We start from the raw sequence: 18,021 nt of genomic DNA, 5'->3' as shown, positions 1-18,021 counted from the left end.
CGGATTCGAACCCGCGACCCTCAGATTGTGAGTCGAGCGCCTTATCCACCTGGCCATGCCGGGCCAGACTTCTTGATATCATAATTCTAAAATTTCTCTATTTCATAACTGTTGTATGTTTCCAAATATCTCGGTACAGGCGCCTACAAACCGACATTTAGGCTTATAGTTTAAATACGCTTCCTATGCGAAGAATAAGTATACCCGCTAAGGAAATATTACATAATTTTCGTTACTGGTGGCGGTGGAACCGATGCTTTGTTAATATTTTAGGGAAGAGTAAAAAAAAAAAAAGTTGATACCATTATGGAATAAAAAAAGTAAACTAAATGAAATAGTGACAAACGAAGACAGTTGATTTTTACACTTCTTGATACCATTATTTTAAAAATTCACTATTTCATAACGTCGCTTTATCACGAGTTCGATCAAGATCAAAGATGGCGATTATTCATAAAGACAAGGTGTTAATACAAAACATGCTACTTAGTACGGTTTTGTTTCATTCATGCCCAACTAATAAATCAACAACAGCATTATTTAAAGGATTTACCTATTTAAAACATATAACCTTTTCATATATATATATAGTACTCCATTTAATAATGCTGCAAATGTGAAAAAAAATTTTGGGCTTTGGCTCATATGACACAGCACATACTTCGTATGCGGGAGATTGAGGATTCACTATAGATTGCAGTCTACACAGATACGATCACCGTTTTAACTTTCGTTTTTTGTTGTTTTTTTGCAATTGGTGTCATTTATTATAAATAATGCTTTTAAACTAGTAAAGTACAAAATACCATTACACAACGTTTTGGGGGCAAATATAATCGGAAAGAAACAAATTCCAACAATCAAAACTAGCACAATTATAACTTAAATTTAAGGTACTTTTTTAGATCACACAATTTATTAAATTATTATGATTTGCTGAAAAAAAAACATGGATAGATATAAATAATTTAGCAAGAAATTATGTTTTAATGAATTATTAAAACGGTGATGATGATGATAGTATCACTATATCACGCTATAGTAGCACCCACTCCTGTCTATATTCTTTTTTTTGCTAAACAATGTAATGTTTCAGTAGTCAAAAAATTATAGTAAATACATCGTAGAACAAGCACGAGCTTATCCCCCAGTTGTAAAATTATTATAGGTTCTATTATTTTTCGAATAGCTTAAGGATGAACACAAATCTGAACCACTTGGTTGTAACTATAATAATAAGGACCCTCGACTATACCACATCTGATAGAAACGTGCTTCTTCCTACTAACAAGTCTATATATCCACTAGTTACTGCTGAGAATGCTGCACAAAGTTCTAACTCTGAAAGTTATAATAGCCAATTACACTCTCAAAACTAAGTGCAGATCCAATGGTAAGGAGAAACAAACTGTTGTACATGTAACAATTTACAGGATAATGCACAAAAACTTTGTGGAGTATTCAAACTGTAATATTAAAACTTCAAAACTGCTATTTTGTCATGTCTAAACTAAATATCCGAATTTCAAACTCTAATGATAAATTTCGATTGTTAGGCTATCACATAATGTAAACAAATGTGCATCTCATTATATTAACATACAATTAAATTGCTTTTAATATGTTTGTTACTAAAACCGAGAAAATCCATAAAACTTTTTTAAAATACCATTGAAATTTATTCAGTGTTACCTAATATTACTAGAAAATAATACAGCTAAAAACAATTAAGCAGTTCAATGTTGGTAAATCATGATATGATTTTTAATCACTACAGATGAGAACCTTATCAAGCTAAGACAATTACTACAACATTAAACCTTATGAAACTGTATATCCTCTTATTATCAAATCACTCATGGAAAAAGAATAGTTATTGACCTCTCTCAGTTTTATTAACGCTGCTGCATGACAGGGAAAGTTAGGATGCTGAATTTTTCTCAAAACTGTGTTCAAATATAAAACAATAACTTTTATAAAAAAATGATTACAAGTTATTTTGTATATAATCCAAAGAGACTTCTAAGAAAAATCTGGCTTATAGGTATCACACATAGGTGATCATAAATATTAAAATAATCCTAATAACTACAGCAAAATTACTAACTAGAAGATGTTAAAATTGTTTTACACTTCTTTCTTTCAATTAGGTGAAAAAACAAGTTTCACAATCCCTGTAAATGTCAAACTTAAAAAGTAAGCTTCACAATCACAGTAAGTAATAAGTTAAAAAAACAAGCTTCAAAACAATAATAAGCGTGCAAATAAATTAAAAAATGCAAGCTTCACGGTCACTTTAATTCTGTAAATAAACTTCAAAATGACTTCCCTGTCCTTTTATAAAAGAAAACATGCATTACATACCTATTAAGAATAATAAGGAAATTACTTTTTTCTCATACAAAATGACAAGAAAGAGGTTATCAACCCGTGAAACTCAACAGCTGTGTGCAGCATGTCAGGAGACTGTAGGTACACAAGTCACTTTAGTCAATACTACAAGGCATTCATATACTTCAATACTAAGTAAACATTTAATATACTAATTATCTTATTCATGCTTTATAAAGTGTATTTATAACACAACGAATTTCATGAACATTTTATGTGCCATTTTACCCAACAGGTTGATATTATTTTCAAACCAATCTACATACTCATTTAATGCATTCAATAATTAAAAAAAGACACTCTGTTTGTGTTCTTGTTATAGTATGTAAGCATATACTTAACTAATCACAATATTTTTCAGGTTTTTAACTCTCTATTCCTATTATTATTTCTAGTTTGTTATGAACCAAACAAAAAATTAACATTGTTTACAAACTAACAAGATATTAGAAAAATCAATTAGTATAAAATCATGAGATAGAAAATTGCTTCCATAGTTAAAACATTTCAAGTTTATATTAAATTATGGATCTCCAAGTATAAGGGTGTTATTTAGAGAAACTCATTTAACTCTTGAGCTTAAACTATGTAAAATGTTCTCTATCTGTAGTTACTAAATGTTTCTTTTAGATTAAGTTCACGTACTTTATGACATGAATAAGTTTTTATGCATCGTTAGACAACTAAAGCATTACACATATGATATATAAGCAGATGTAATATGAGTGGAGGTATGAGTCCTAAGATTACATGTTTCCATTTAATGGGACAAAACTAAGAGCTCAGCAGGATAAAGTAATGCAACTGCCTTGAAAAAGATACATAAAATGCAAGATCTAATCTACTAAAAAAACAAAGCTTTTAGAAGTTTTATATACATATTAACTTGGTGTATAAAAGAAAAAATTGTCTCAACAGGAAAAAATTGCATTGTTTTAATTTTCTCTCAGAAGCAAAAATGTTTCTTAAAACTTAACATAAGCTATTAAATTATCAAATCTTACATTTTCAAAATTATCAATAAGTTCATAAGGCCTCTAATTTTCTTATTTTACTGAAAGATTTTGTAAAAATCTGAATTTTAATAACACATTACAATACTCATACAAAAAAATTGACCTTAATCATAAAAGAGAAATACAAGCTATTGCATTATCATTTGTAAAAACTACCGAGATATAAAAAAAAGTAAATTAAGTATTAGTTTCTAGTGGCTTAGACTGGCACAGTGGTTTACAGTAGAAGTAAAATGTTTTTTTTTAGTAGTCTTAAATTGAAACAGTTTATCCAGAGTACTTATAAATGAAAACTAGTATTTAAGTGACCAATGACCATTACATAACACCAGCAACAAAAATTTACCTGTAAATACGCATCAAAAGACTACCATATTTATTGGTGTCAGTTTTGCTACTCATACATGTTAATAAAGTTTGTGACAGTTACCAGAATTAATTGGAACAAAGGATGTTTCCACTTGTCATGACAAACACAGGCTCATTGAAACAGTCTGAAGCTAGGAAATAACTTTAAGGAAACTGGTATCATATTTTGGTGTACATATCTTCCTTATGACAAAGATTTAATTTGTTTAGGTCAATATCAATTACTTCAATCTTTCCAACTCAGGCTAATAGCAAATGGAATTTGGTTAAAAAGCCAATCAACTTAATCTTACTACTCAAGTTAGCATTCTCTGAAACCAATCTCTTCTCAGGTTTGTAGCTAATGAAATTAATCTTTGAAGTTAGCATCCATCAAACTTAATCTCTGAGCTCTGGCTAATAGTCATTGAAATTAATTTTCCTACTTGTGTTATCAGCTATGACATCAATCTCTCCACTCAGATTAAGAGCAACTTCTGTATTAGGTCTAAGAAAATACACTAAAAGAAGCCTCTACAATATGGCTAACAACTTTTTCACAAATACCAATGTTAATCTTATGACAATGCTTAACAGTTACTTAAAAATCACTTTCTCTTTTGTAGTTAGGTGACACCAAATTAACCTTTTTTCTCTAGCTAAGAGCTAAAAAAACCAACTTCTCTATTCCTTGGTTACCCTGCTTGAGGCCTTCCAACTCAAAGTTTCATAGAAATTTCAGATATTAACTATTCTGAAGTATCTTACTTTTAGTGCATTTTATTCTTTGATAAAAATCTCATGCATGAAAAGTAAACAAAACTATTGGAACAAATATAACTGTTGCTTAAAATATTGCCTTGTTCAGTGTAAGAGAAGTTTCAAAGAGAGTATTCCTACATGTGCTGAGATATCCCTGAGACCATCTCATGGACTCCTATTGGTCCACAGATATAAAATGAAAATTTTTGTTGGGATAACTGCTACTTAAATCAATTTCTCTTCCTCTTTAACAGTCACTGCGATCACTGTCTATTGTAATGAAATCAGTATTTGTACTCTGGGTAACAACTGTCTAATCAATTTACCCTAATTAAAAATTACAGAAATTAGCCTTTATAAACCAGATTATTAGTAATTACAATTAATTTGCCTGGTTTGGAAGTCAATATTTTTGTCTAAAAGTTATTCAAATCAGTCACTCTCTTTTTCCAGTTAACAGCTATTGAAGTCAATTTCTCTTTGCTCTGGTAAACAGCTATTCAAGTCAATCTCTCTTTGCTCTGGTAAACAGCTATTCAAGTCAATCTCTCTGCTCTGGTAAACATCTATTCAAGTCAATCTCTCTGCTTTGGTAAAAAGCTATTCAAGTCAATCTCTCTGCTCTAGTAAACAGCTATTCAAGTCAATCTCTCAAATTTTGTTTGTAGCTAGAGAGATCAAGCTCTCTGTTCAAGTTGTATACTATTTAATTTTTTTATTATTATTCTTAATAACATCCCTATCAACATCCGTATGTGTAATTAGTCCAACTTTTCTAATCAAGTTACCATCTACTGAAATTCACCTCTTGAAACTGGTTGCTAAACTTTCATGCTTAAAAGCATACGGTTTTTAAAAAGAAAATTTTTTCTTAAGAGAGCGTACTTGCATCCTAATTAATAAAACTTACAAATTAAAGCATCTCAACCTGCTAATGAAAACTCCTTAATACAAACACTGTTTTCATCATCACTTACATTCTAATTAATGAAAATAAGAAACTAAAGTATCTAGACCTGCTAAGGAAAAGTCCTTTTATACAAAAACAGTTTTCATCACTAGCTCTAGCCAAAACTTTAGTAAAATAAATCTGAAAGAACAAAAACCTTACATTTATCAAATACATGCATGTTTTAATTTGCAAATCTTAAAAATCAATTCACGAAGAAGGAGGCAACAGCAACAGAGTTAAACATGTATAAAATGACAGCTTCACAATGTCATAATTTAAAAGTAATGTGAATGTGGTCTAAATTAAAAATGTTAACATTTACTGATTAAACTCTTTTAGGTATATAAGACAGAAACAACTTTTTGTTTCTTGAACTTCAAGGGGAAGTCTCTGAAAGAAAGCTTAAAAAAAAGAAGTTATTTTCCAGTTGGAACACTAACAGGCTGATTTTCAATTGGAACATATCAAAGTTTATTTTTATTGAAATTTACTTTACTCTGGTAGGTAAGTTTGACTAAGCAAAATATTGATGAACTGAATAAAACTAAGTACCAGAAGACAAAGAAACAAGTACAAAAACTTACATCAAGAAGAGCATGAAGCTGGGAGTCTTCCAAAACAGAAAGCAGAAAATCTCTTTCTCGTTCACTACAGTCTGTAAGGCAGTGAATGTCATCCAAACTGTCCAACACAGCTGAAACAGCTCCTTTGAAAAACAAAACTTAAAATCATATGGTTCCTGTAACTAATAAATAACATACAGTTAACTAATTTCTTAATGACTTTATTTGAGAAGATTCTGTAAGATAATTAACTAAACAAAATCCTCATTACACTAGTATAGTGTTTCTTGGTTAACATTCCAATTAAATCGAACAAGGTAAAGAAAATTAAATTCTGAAATCAAAAATTTACTAGAACAAATTGGTTTCTTGAAATATCAAAGTAGTAACAATAAATTAGATGCAGTCAGCAAAAAAAAACAGAGTATGTGTTTGTTTTTATGTAATCTACTGATCTTTATTTGATTAAATTCTAATTACATTGTTTCTTAAGGTTCAGAAAATCTTAAGTAAGACAATCACCTTTTATTCACTGACAAATCACAATCTAAAATAATTAGCAAGCAACTTTTTCACTTGTCTTGAAGGGCAAAGTTCTAATAATTGAATTCCAAGACTATGGCATTAAGGGCCACTTCTAACCCAATCCTAACATGAAGCTAATGTAACTTAAGGGTTAAGCCCTGAAGTCCTAATATTAAATTACGATGCAAATCTAATACAGAAAGACTAACTATCTTGGAACAAAATCTTTCATTAATGGCTCTTCTGGTACATAGATTACTCTTTCTAAGGAATATTTCTCTTAATCCCTCTTAACCTTTCTTCCTTCATGGTTACTGTCTAAATTTCCAAAAGCAATTAGAATTGAACCTGTAATTCTTTCCTTACATTCACACATAATCCATCTTCAGTCAACTGGATAGCTTAATGTTTATCACAGTAGTATTTAATTCAACTAACTACGAGTAAAGAGAAGGCACCAAACTCTAGCACAGAACATTATATAGAAATATAACAGATATTATTTACTAGCTAAAATATATATATTTAATTTTGTTATGGTTAATGTTCTATTATTATCTATATACCTATCTATGTCTCTCTCCCTCTATATATATAACACTTGCTCTGTCAGTTAGTTCTTCTAATCTTGCTCCTTGGTAGCATAATCTAATTATATTCTCACTATTTACCTCCTATTCATGTGCTGTACTAAAACAACACTTATAACTATAACCTCCTGATGTTTTTCATTCCCATCCCCTATATGTCCCCTTTTGTTTTCGTTCCCTACCATAGTTTTTCATCTACCCAAGCTAAAGGATGAAATAAATTACTTAACAGAACCTGCACTTTACAATTACATCCATTACTTCTAGCCCTAATTGTACTGTTTCTAACTTCTTGAAAGTCATTATTAGCTACAGTTCCTCTTGAAATACTGCTGCCCTCTCTTTATGTACTGCCTCTACTCTATTTATGATGGCCTTTAATTTCTCCTCCATCCTGCAAACTCTACAAACAAATTGCACATCTTAACCACTAACTATCTTAAAAGTGCATTCCAGTCCTGAGTTCCCAGATAAAACCCATTTCATGCACCTATCACACTTTAAAAGCTATGAGTGCTTAATACCATTGCAGTCTGGGAATAAATGATCAACATGAAATACAAGTAGCCTAAAGTTTGAGAATTAAATATATTACACTACCTTATCTTCTCACTAAAGTAATTAAATTTATCTTCAAAATAACAAGTGTCAAATAACTACTATTTAGATTATATTTATGTAAAAGTACAATATATTTAGCCTGTTTTATTACTTTCCATTAAGCTAAAGTCACATTACATTTGCTAAGCTTATTCTAACATTTGTAATGCTTACACCACTAAGCTTTAATTTAAAACATTAATCCTAGTATCATTATTTACCAACTTTATTAAATCAAATTAACTTTTTTTAATTAATACAAATTACTACAAATAAGATTAGTAATCATATTGTTAAACAGATTTAAATAAGATATTCTAAAAACCTAAAGAGCTTAATTTCCAAACATCTTCATCTAAATCTCCTAAGGTGGCCAAATCTCATGAGATATTACTGGGATTATGGTCAAAATTATTGTTAACAGTGATGGTACCCAACTGATGAAACAATGTATTCTAATTTTTATATGTAATAACTTAAGAACAATATATTAAATTAATTATATCAGGTTGATTTTTACTTATGGTCTATTTAGGTTACTTCCTTTGATCAGAAGTTAATATTAAAAACAATACTTTCTACAGAATTCTGAGAAAATTATATTCACATTTTACATTCAAGCAATTTAGAGCCAAAAAGATAGCCTAAGCTTTATACCATTTAAATACATAATTGCTGGCATTTATAAACCTGAACTGTAAGTATAATAATATCTAATGCTTTAAGTCTGATAAGTTACTCATATTTTCCTACAAAAGAAGTATCTTTTATTACACACATTAATCAAGATAAGGATAACAAGAGGTTAGTCGTAAATAAGTCTCAAAAAAATTTGTAAAGACAAGATGATTAGTTTTCTTAGCTGTCAACTATTATTTCTGGCCTAATGCATAGGCACAGATTTCTAATTAAAACAAACAGTTGAACTTTAACTGTAACAACCTTCTCACTGTTTTAATGAGCAGACTAACCAGTTAGAACCTCCTTACAAAAATAACATTTGTTAAATTACAAATAATCATACCTGGAAATATGCTCAATTCACCCTAAGTATCTAAGATTATAAATAACAATACTATTATTGTTGAACCATAGAAGTGTTTGCTTGATATGTTAATACACAGCTTATATTAGGAACACCATCTCTCATTAGGTAGTCTCAAAACCCAAACATTCCAACCTTATAAATCTAATTTTGATTTTTAATTTCTCAAGTTAACACCCACAATGAATTTTACTTTCACACGGAGATGGAATACTAAAGGAGAAAGGACTGTGGGAAAAATTTAAGGTATAACTGGTTCAAAAAATCAAACAGCCACAACAGGCATAGTATAAGAACAACCAACCTTCTTGGCCTTCAACAGTATGTCATACAAAATATATGCAACAGTCACATTTTCTTTTTGACAATAACAATGACCTAACTAATTAAACTTACACTGTTGTAACACAGTATTGTGTTTAACAATTTAACAGTCCTAAAGACAATGTGGCCAATTTTCTAGACTCTCAACAATGTCATTCAAATAAAGAAGTGTTCAATAAGTCTAAAAAAAATTTTAATTAAAGACAATGTGATTAGTTTTCTTAGCTGTCAACAATGTCTTATAAAAAAATAAATGTTCAATGATTTTATACAATGTTTGAAAATATAATGTGATTAGTTTTCTTGGCTGTTAACAATGACTCATCAATAAAGATGTGTTCAATAATCTTCCACAATATTTGTAAAGACACTGTATATTTTTTCTTAGCTGTCAACAATGTCTTATAAAAAAATAAATGTTCAATGATTTTATACAATGTTTGAAAATATAATGTGATTAGTTTTCTTGGCTGTTAACAATGACTCATCAATAAAGATGTGTTCAATAATTATTTTACAATATTTGTAAAGACACTGTATATTTTTTCTTAGCTGTCAACAATCTTTCATAGCAAAATGTATTGAGCACCTACAATATTAAATGATGTAATCAAACTATTTGTTTACCAAAAAAACATCTCATGAAATAATCCAGTAATTCCCAATCAGGTCCTGAGTTACAAAACACACAAATTGTTGCACCATTAGATAATTTATATTAACAGTGAAATTCTCACATTATGATATGCAAGTTACAGACAACTTAATAACTGAATGATTCGTCAACTCATGATGGACATAAACTAAATTCAGAAAAAAACCAAAAATGCAGTGCTAGTTAAACAGCACAGTGCTCCAACATGTTGAGACAAGTATAAACTAATGTACATGTACATATCAATTTGTAAAATCTCAACAATCAAATTTCAAATTCCTTCAGGAATGTGACCTATATTATTCATATTCTCATTAAGATCATTACATTCTTCTTAAATATTGTCCTGCTGTAAACTGAACTAAAGTTTCAAACATTAAAGTTCTAGAACTAAATTTGTTACTGTTTTGAAAGGTGATTCACAAGAAAAATTAGCATTAATGACTCTCATGACAAAATATAACACTATAGTATCTGTAAATACTTACATATGTCAAGACTTATTATTTACATTAGGTCCTACACCATTAAAGCATATTTGTAACTCTTAAATAACTTTTTTGTAAATCATAATTAGATCCAAATGCTTGGTCAGAAGCTCCAAATGGTTTCTTTTTTCAGGGAACTGTATCACACAGCAATATAACTGTTACTATACTGTATATTTCAGCATGTAAAGCTATGCATCATGCAGAACATTTCTTGATATTTGAATCATTTTTCAGATGAAAGTTCTGCTCAACTCATAACACTCTACAACTGGAACATGATTACAACTTAAGGAGAAGCAAAAGCAAGTACCAGAATCTCTTAAACTATTAGTTGTTTGCTCATCATAACCTCTAGTAATTTTCATAAGGTTGTCAGTTGTGATAGTGACATCGCATTTTGCTCAAACACGTCATGCAATGCCTGATAATTGCCCAGGTTTTCTAGAAGTGTTTTCTCTTTTGTATGTAGGTAACCACCTAGTGGTGGAGCCCAAATATTTCTCTGCACAGTTAAAATGCTTGAATTTATAGATGATAAATATCTGCTTATTACCAAGAATAACATAATTAAAATGAAATAGATTTCTTCTTCCCCAATCATAACATGCTTTGACAAAAAGAAATGCCACTACTATAAATGACAACTTTGTGATAATTAATGAAACTGAAGATGAACAGCAGATACAAATTCAAGAGTCTGATGAAAGCAAACTGAAACCAATGGTATAAGACACTTCTGATTTTTTTTTCAAATTGTACATTTCTTCTAAATTTTTTAATATTATTAAGTCTTTAGATCATTGGATCATTAATTTTAAGTGTTAATGAAATAATGTCAAACAGCTCTTTTATATCATTTTATTTGGTCAACACATTTAACATTTCATTTTGGTTTTCTGAGCATATTTCTTATAAGTTAAGAAATACCATTCAGTTAATAAAACTTTGTTTTACACTGTAAACTTTAAAACATCATTAACTACATTAATCAAAATGATTGTTAAATTATATATATATAAATTACATATATATATGTTAGATACATATTTTCTGTTTTGTTTTTTCTTATTACAAACTTCTAAATATTCTTCTGACCATTAAGTTTTGTGATTGTTAACATAAAGATATATATATATATATTTATATTATTAATCACTTTACTTCTACATATTCACCAAATCCATATTTTGTAATAATTACTATAATTTATATTACTTTAAGAGTTTTTGTAAGTACAGTAAAACCAATGAGAGCCAGCAGTTAGACTTTAGGAATCTTGCATGGCTGCAACACAGCATTCTTTGAAGCACTGATGTTTGTTGTGAAGGTATGTTGCACTCTTCATAAAAAATCAGTGAATAAATATGAGTATTACTCTTTGTTTGCAATATCTTGTTATCTACTAATCTAGATTGGATATTTTAATAAGTAATATGTATAGTTGATATTATTAAAGGCTAGCATAAAACTGAATGTGAAGACAGTGATATTGTAATGCATCAAAAACTACCATCCTGAATGGTCTTCTCTATTTTTTCTGCATTACTATGTTAAATATTCTTTGACATTTAAACACTTACACCAATCATGCTTATGTTTATGTATGTTACGAAAAAAAACAGAACATAGAGTAATGAACAAGGATGGAAATTAGCTTCATTAAGTTCAAACATTTACTATTATCAATAACTGTGTTATTGCATGAGATCATATTTTTATTCTGATTCTTAACAGCATTATATCATTTAATCATATTTTTACTGTCATTCTTAATGCTACTATATCATACGACCCACTTTTATTATTATTTTTAACTGTACTATGTCATGTGAGCATATTTTTCTTCTAAACTATATTGCATCACAATCATGTGTTCATTGATCAGAAACGAAACAAAATAATTCTTTTGGAATATGGACTTTTCTTCTCCAGGGTTAAATGGTAAACAACTGTTGTAAAAATGTTTATCAGTTATGTGAAACAACTTTGCATGTGCATGTAATGTGTAAATAATAGGAAACCAATAAAAAGTAGTTCTGAAATAAGACCATCTTAGAAGAATATGTGTCGTATAAGAAGTAATGTTGATAACAATTATAGTGGAGATTTATCAACAAAATGATTATTAAGTACCACTGTTGATAAATTTCCTAGTTTTTCTGGACTTACTTCATGTACAGACATATATTCTTCTAAGCAGTTCTTTCTTTCCAACCTATTCTTTCTCTTTGTTCCCCATCAGTAAAACATCACACACACACAATGTTTCCGGTAGAACAAGCATATAACTGATTAAAATGTTTACAATGGTCTTTTATCCCTGATGAAGAAAAGTCCACTTTCCAAAAGTTTCTTTTCTGTTGATCCTGTATGCTGCATGCTTTTGAATATGATAGATAATATTTTATTGTTATCCTTAACTGCATTATGTCATGTAATCATATTTATAATTATTCTCAACTATTTTAGATTATGTGGTCTTTAGTTACTCTCCATCAGAAACATCTTACATAGAAGGAAAAACATTACTAGACTACATAATCATAAGGAATTGTAATAACTATGACAACTTATAGCTGATTCAATCGTAGTTGAAATATTAGTTTTCTTAGTGCTTGCCGTGAATGAAGGATGCTTCAACATAAATTTGCATCAAATACCTTGCAGCACAGAATTCCTATCTGAACGCTTAGTATTCTCATAAGAAGATCTATATAATGATTCTAAATATAGGAAAATAATGGTAAACTACAACAGCTGATACTCTTTAAGGCTGTAGGCCTACATTCTCACTGGTACAAGTAAGCTTCAACTTTCCTAGGCCCAAAAATTCATCCTTATGAGAATTAAAAAATCCAGATAGTTCATTCTATGGACACACATGCACATGTGTGTGTGTCAGTGATGTAAGCTAGAGAGTATACAGTGTAAATTACATAAAACAGGTTGGTTGTGAGACATAATGAATCAAACTTTAGTAATGGGATTTCTTACGAAACTAGTGGGCTTTCACTTATTTTCAGGAACACAAATCTCATGATGTGCTAGACACAGAAAGATATTTTGTATTTATGGCAAAAGCTACTTAAGTTACCTCCTATTATCTCTGGTTTTGAATTACTGACCAGAGGGAAGGGAGCCAGTCAGAAGCACCCTAACACCCACTATAAGTGCTAAGGGATTGACTGCCATTCTTATAATGCACCATCAGTTTAAAGTGCAAGATATACTATTTAATATTACATGGATTCAAACTCAACTCGCTAGCTCTGAAATCCAGAGTTATACCATAAGGCCTATCTGCACCTTAACAGACAGGAAGTATGAAAGGTAAACACTAAATGGTAATAAATAAGTATTTGAGAGCTTCAGTAAACCTTTTTCTTTTTTATATAATTGAGGTATCAGGATTCAAACAAAACACTCACAAAAAGTTTCTCACTTCATCATTTCAAGTACTTTTGAAAGCTTCAATTTATAACTTGTAATTCAAAATTACTTGACATAATTATTATTATTTTTTTTCTAATTAAGTTTAATCAAATAACTTAATTTAAATTTTTCTATTTCAATCTCCTTACAATATTTATTTTGTTGGTAATTTCTTATTTATCTTCTTTACTTGCATGCCAGTAGTTTATTCATATATAATTCAACTTTGTGTAATACCTACCATAGATTACAGCCAAACACATTTTTGGTACAGTGTGTCAGTACAAGTAATATTATCTTTTATACTTCTTTCTAATTGTTACATATCAGATAGCCATAACACTTTACACTGATTTATTGTAATTGAGCTCATATTTCTTTCACAAATTAAACTAACAGATATATAATATTTTCCATCATCTAGTTATTAATATACCCTTAGTCTTCGACTTAAAGATAATCATGTAACCTATAGTGTTTTGAATACAGTGACTGTTTTGGATTTCTTTAAATAATATTTAAAATTACATGGATCTATTTGGATTTACCAATACAAGATAGTACCATCTTGTTTGTGGAAGTAAGTAATATTATTTTCAGTAGGCATCGAGAAGTAATAAAAAAAAACTATTTTTGAACAAAAGAAATTTGTCTTACCAGCTGATGTAACTTCATCATCAATTCCAAATTCAGAAAGGCCATCAAGTGGTGGTTCGATATAAAAATTGGTCCATTTTGGGCTTGCCACAGCTGCTAAAACTGCTCCCTACAATATAGAAAAAATATATTGTTTCAAGAACAACTCAAAACTGTTCTGTATTATGATGGCCATTAATCAATACATATTGCACAGTTTTGACTTTATAGATTCACTATGAAAATAATTTTTTAATATCTAACAACAATCTGAATGTTTGAACAGCAAATATCTTACTTCCAATATTTAGCTTAAAGCTGGTTATTCCTGTTTTTAAAAATAAAACGTTCCCTTATTTTCAAGGTGGTTTGGGCAGCTCATTCAATATCTTCATGTTCTTACTTTTTAGCAACTTGTGAATTAATATATCAATCACAATAGCATCCAGTTAAAAGCAAAACATACACAACGTTTTTAGGGAAGCTGATCAACAAGTTGTGGAGTTGAAATTCACCAGGGGTGCTGATAGACAGATCAGATTTCCTACTCAAAAAAGTAAAATCATTTGACTTATCGATGATCTATGAGGAATACCTAAATAATGCAGAAAAATAAATACAGTAGATACAGTGTGCAGTTTTCAGGAAACCTCATTTAACTCTGTGGAAACACAGGATGTTTGGCCAGAAACAGCAAAGAACAAAATTACAGTAGAGGATACTAGCAATGTAGATAGCAAAGTGAAATTTGCAATTGTTTTGGTCAATAACAATCTGTGACTGTAAGCATATCAATGATGTACCAAGACACAAAACAAACTTTAGAAAATCTCCCTGAAAAACCTAGCTGAAAGAAAAGTGAGGAGGAAGCTTGTTAGTTGTTGAAGTTATACACAAAGGGCTATCTGTGTTCTGCCCACCATGGGTATCAAAACCCATTTTCTAGCATTGTAACTCCACAGACATAGAGCTGTGTCACTGGAGGGCATGGGGAGGAAGAGTAATAATGAAGCTATTAATGTACAGGTTGAAATACAAATTAGGTTAACATAAGGAGCAAAAGTTATTGTTAAAAAAATTAAGTTGAATAATTATAATAGCCATACAAAAACACTGTTATTGTAAGAGAACTGGACTCTCAGACATTTTATTCGGACAAAAATTAATCCTACTTTTGAAATATTGTCTGTTCCTAGAAAGTCAGAGAATAAGATGAAATATTGGCTGTTCCTAAAAACTAAGAAATAAATGAAGTACTGTCTGTCCCTAAAAAGTTAGAGAATAAGACTGGTGAAAACTACAGAAAATGTTGAAAACTCAGTCAAAAGACATCTGAAGACCAACTTTTCCAACTTAAGACTTCCTAAGCAACATGATGTGTGGGTGGAAAGATAAATGAATAATAAAGTTTGTGTATAGATTTAAACTCAGCAAATTCAACACCAGGAAATAATATGAACTAAGTCATACAGAAAGTGTGTTATGTGAAATCATGAATATTTTAAATATAACCACAATAATTAATACCTAAAATTGTTTTCTATTCAATTAATTAAATTGCTAACAGGCAACCTTTATGTATTTAATCAACTGTCAATCTCTATTAAATACATCAAGTCATACTTTATCAAGAAGTCCACACAATCCCAAAATATTTTGGTTAAAAACTCGTACACATATATGTAAGTATGTTTATAACAATATGGAACAATAATAAAATTGAAATACTCTGTTTTTACAAAATCATATGAAATTATTTTGAACAAGAGCCTAAACCTAATTATCATATGTCAATATTATTTAAGATGAGATATCTAAGGATTAATGGAATGAAAAAAAATATTTCTCCAATCAAAGTAATACATAAAATATTATACTGAGGTTAATCATACTTTATAAGAACAATCTTCTAGGTCCCACACTTGCTTTGGAAGTACTTCTTCCATTACATATTGTGCTCATTATTGCCCAATACTGCAATTTATTATTGTAACAAGTTTCTTTGAAAAGTAGCAAAATCACATGTAGACTTTTAAATCTTGATAATTTTTCACGAGTATCACTATATACACATGTCAGCTTCCAATACCATGTTTTTGAAAAACAAAGGTACAACAGTATACTGGAGCTGCATTTGGAGAGTTGAGAATGTACGTGGTGTAATAAGATTGCTTTGGCCATCCTTCATGAAAATAACTAGTCATTTTGAGGTATATCTGAAAACTTATAAAACTTTTAGCTTGTGAGCCTCTGTCAATTTCAAATTCAAATGTCTAGTTGTACAACAATGACCTGTTTTAGGCCACAGAGGTTCTCTTAAATAATCACAGCCTTCACTTTGTGGATGAGTGCATTGCTCCAGACTGGCTTGGGGTGTGATTTTTGAGTATGTTACTAAAATGTTTTACTCTGCTAATTCTTGTTTCTATGTTAAATACTGAAGTTCTTTCAAGAGGTGTGTTGACTCAATATCATTTAACAATCTAGAATATATTTATCTTTGGAAAGTTTACATATCTAACTCAGCCATAAGTCTATCCACAGTGGCATTGCACCTGTCAGTGGTCAAGAATTTACCATAACCCAAATACACAGATGCAAAATACGATACCAATGGTGCCAATTCATTAGTCCACAGACATCATTAAAATAACAATGTGACTAACTATGTACTAGTTGTTGATTTTTATGACATATTAAATGTTCTTTATATGAAATATTCTAAATAACATAGAATGAAAGTTAGAATATGTTAACAGATACAATATACAGAAATACTGAAGAAATCTATAGATATGCATTTTGAAGATCCTAGAGGTTATTCAAGTGCGATATGCTAGCTGTACGATGGACAGAGGTATTTTTTATTCTTCACATGAACATTGCCTTGCACTCCAATTTGTTAAAGTTCAAGTCAGCCTGACATTGTCAATTCACAAATATATCTTATGTACATATACTTTTGTAACACATCTGATTTTATGTGTATGTTAGACTTGTACATTTTACTAAAACCTTGCCATATTCTCTGTAGCTATATGTAGTAAAGTTAGAATTATAGTCAACATTCCTTCTTTAATACAGAGAAAGTTCAGTGAACTGATCCCATGCCCATTTGGTTAATGAAGGAAAAATGTTCAATAAAAAGTTTTATAAAATTGTTATATCTAATTTATCAAAGAACTGTAGTTTAATTACAATTGGATAACAAGATAAACCTTTTAACACCTGCCACACAAGCCAGCCCAGTACCTTGATGTGGATCGACAAAAACGAGTCTTCTCAGAAAAGTTTTAAGTGTTTTTATTAAACAAAAAAGAAGACATTAGGCACTATTTTCAAGGTCTAGGCATTGGACCAGACCTGTGACCAAACCCAAGACCATGACAGCCAACATAGAGAAGTTAACTTGTAAATGTAAAGTAAAACAGTGTAGCAATTAAGTTAAACCATGGGTTCAGGTTAAATGGGGAAATAACTTATTCGAAGACATCCCAATTGGTTTGACATAAAAATTAAATTGGAGATTCATCAATTGATTACTGCATTGACAGCAAAAACAAAAAATGGGCACAATAGTATAAATATCTTCAAAAAGAGGGATTGGAATCATATATAAGAAATCATTAGTTTCAGTATTTTGTGAAACTAACAGCACAGTATAGCCCAAAGATGCTGTGTTGAAGTTGAA

The 18,021-nt window shown here is 29.9% G+C and overlaps 1 protein-coding gene across 5 annotated transcripts in view; it reads right to left on the bottom strand.

Moving 5' to 3' along the window:
• The window catches only part of LOC106457961 (peripheral plasma membrane protein CASK-like), a 253,764-nt gene that overhangs the window by 121,472 nt on the left and 114,271 nt on the right, over positions 1-18,021 (bottom strand). For 4 of the 5 annotated variants that reach the window (XM_022384048.1, XM_013917406.2, XM_022384050.1 and 1 more), the window contains 2 exons: positions 14,352-14,460; positions 6,054-6,175 (listed from right to left, as the gene is read on the bottom strand). In XM_022384048.1, coding sequence (XP_022239756.1) covers positions 6,054-6,175; positions 14,352-14,460 — 231 coding nt within the window. The remainder of the gene's footprint in view (positions 1-6,053; positions 6,176-14,351; positions 14,461-18,021) is intronic. The other variant, XM_022384049.1, reaches the window with a different exon arrangement.

The sequence above is a fragment of the Limulus polyphemus genome, unplaced genomic scaffold (genome assembly GCF_000517525.1).
Source record: "Limulus polyphemus unplaced genomic scaffold, Limulus_polyphemus-2.1.2 Scaffold397, whole genome shotgun sequence".
Taxonomy (NCBI): Eukaryota; Metazoa; Arthropoda; class Merostomata; order Xiphosura; family Limulidae; genus Limulus; species Limulus polyphemus.
This window is presented reverse-complemented; position numbering and strand designations above follow the sequence as displayed.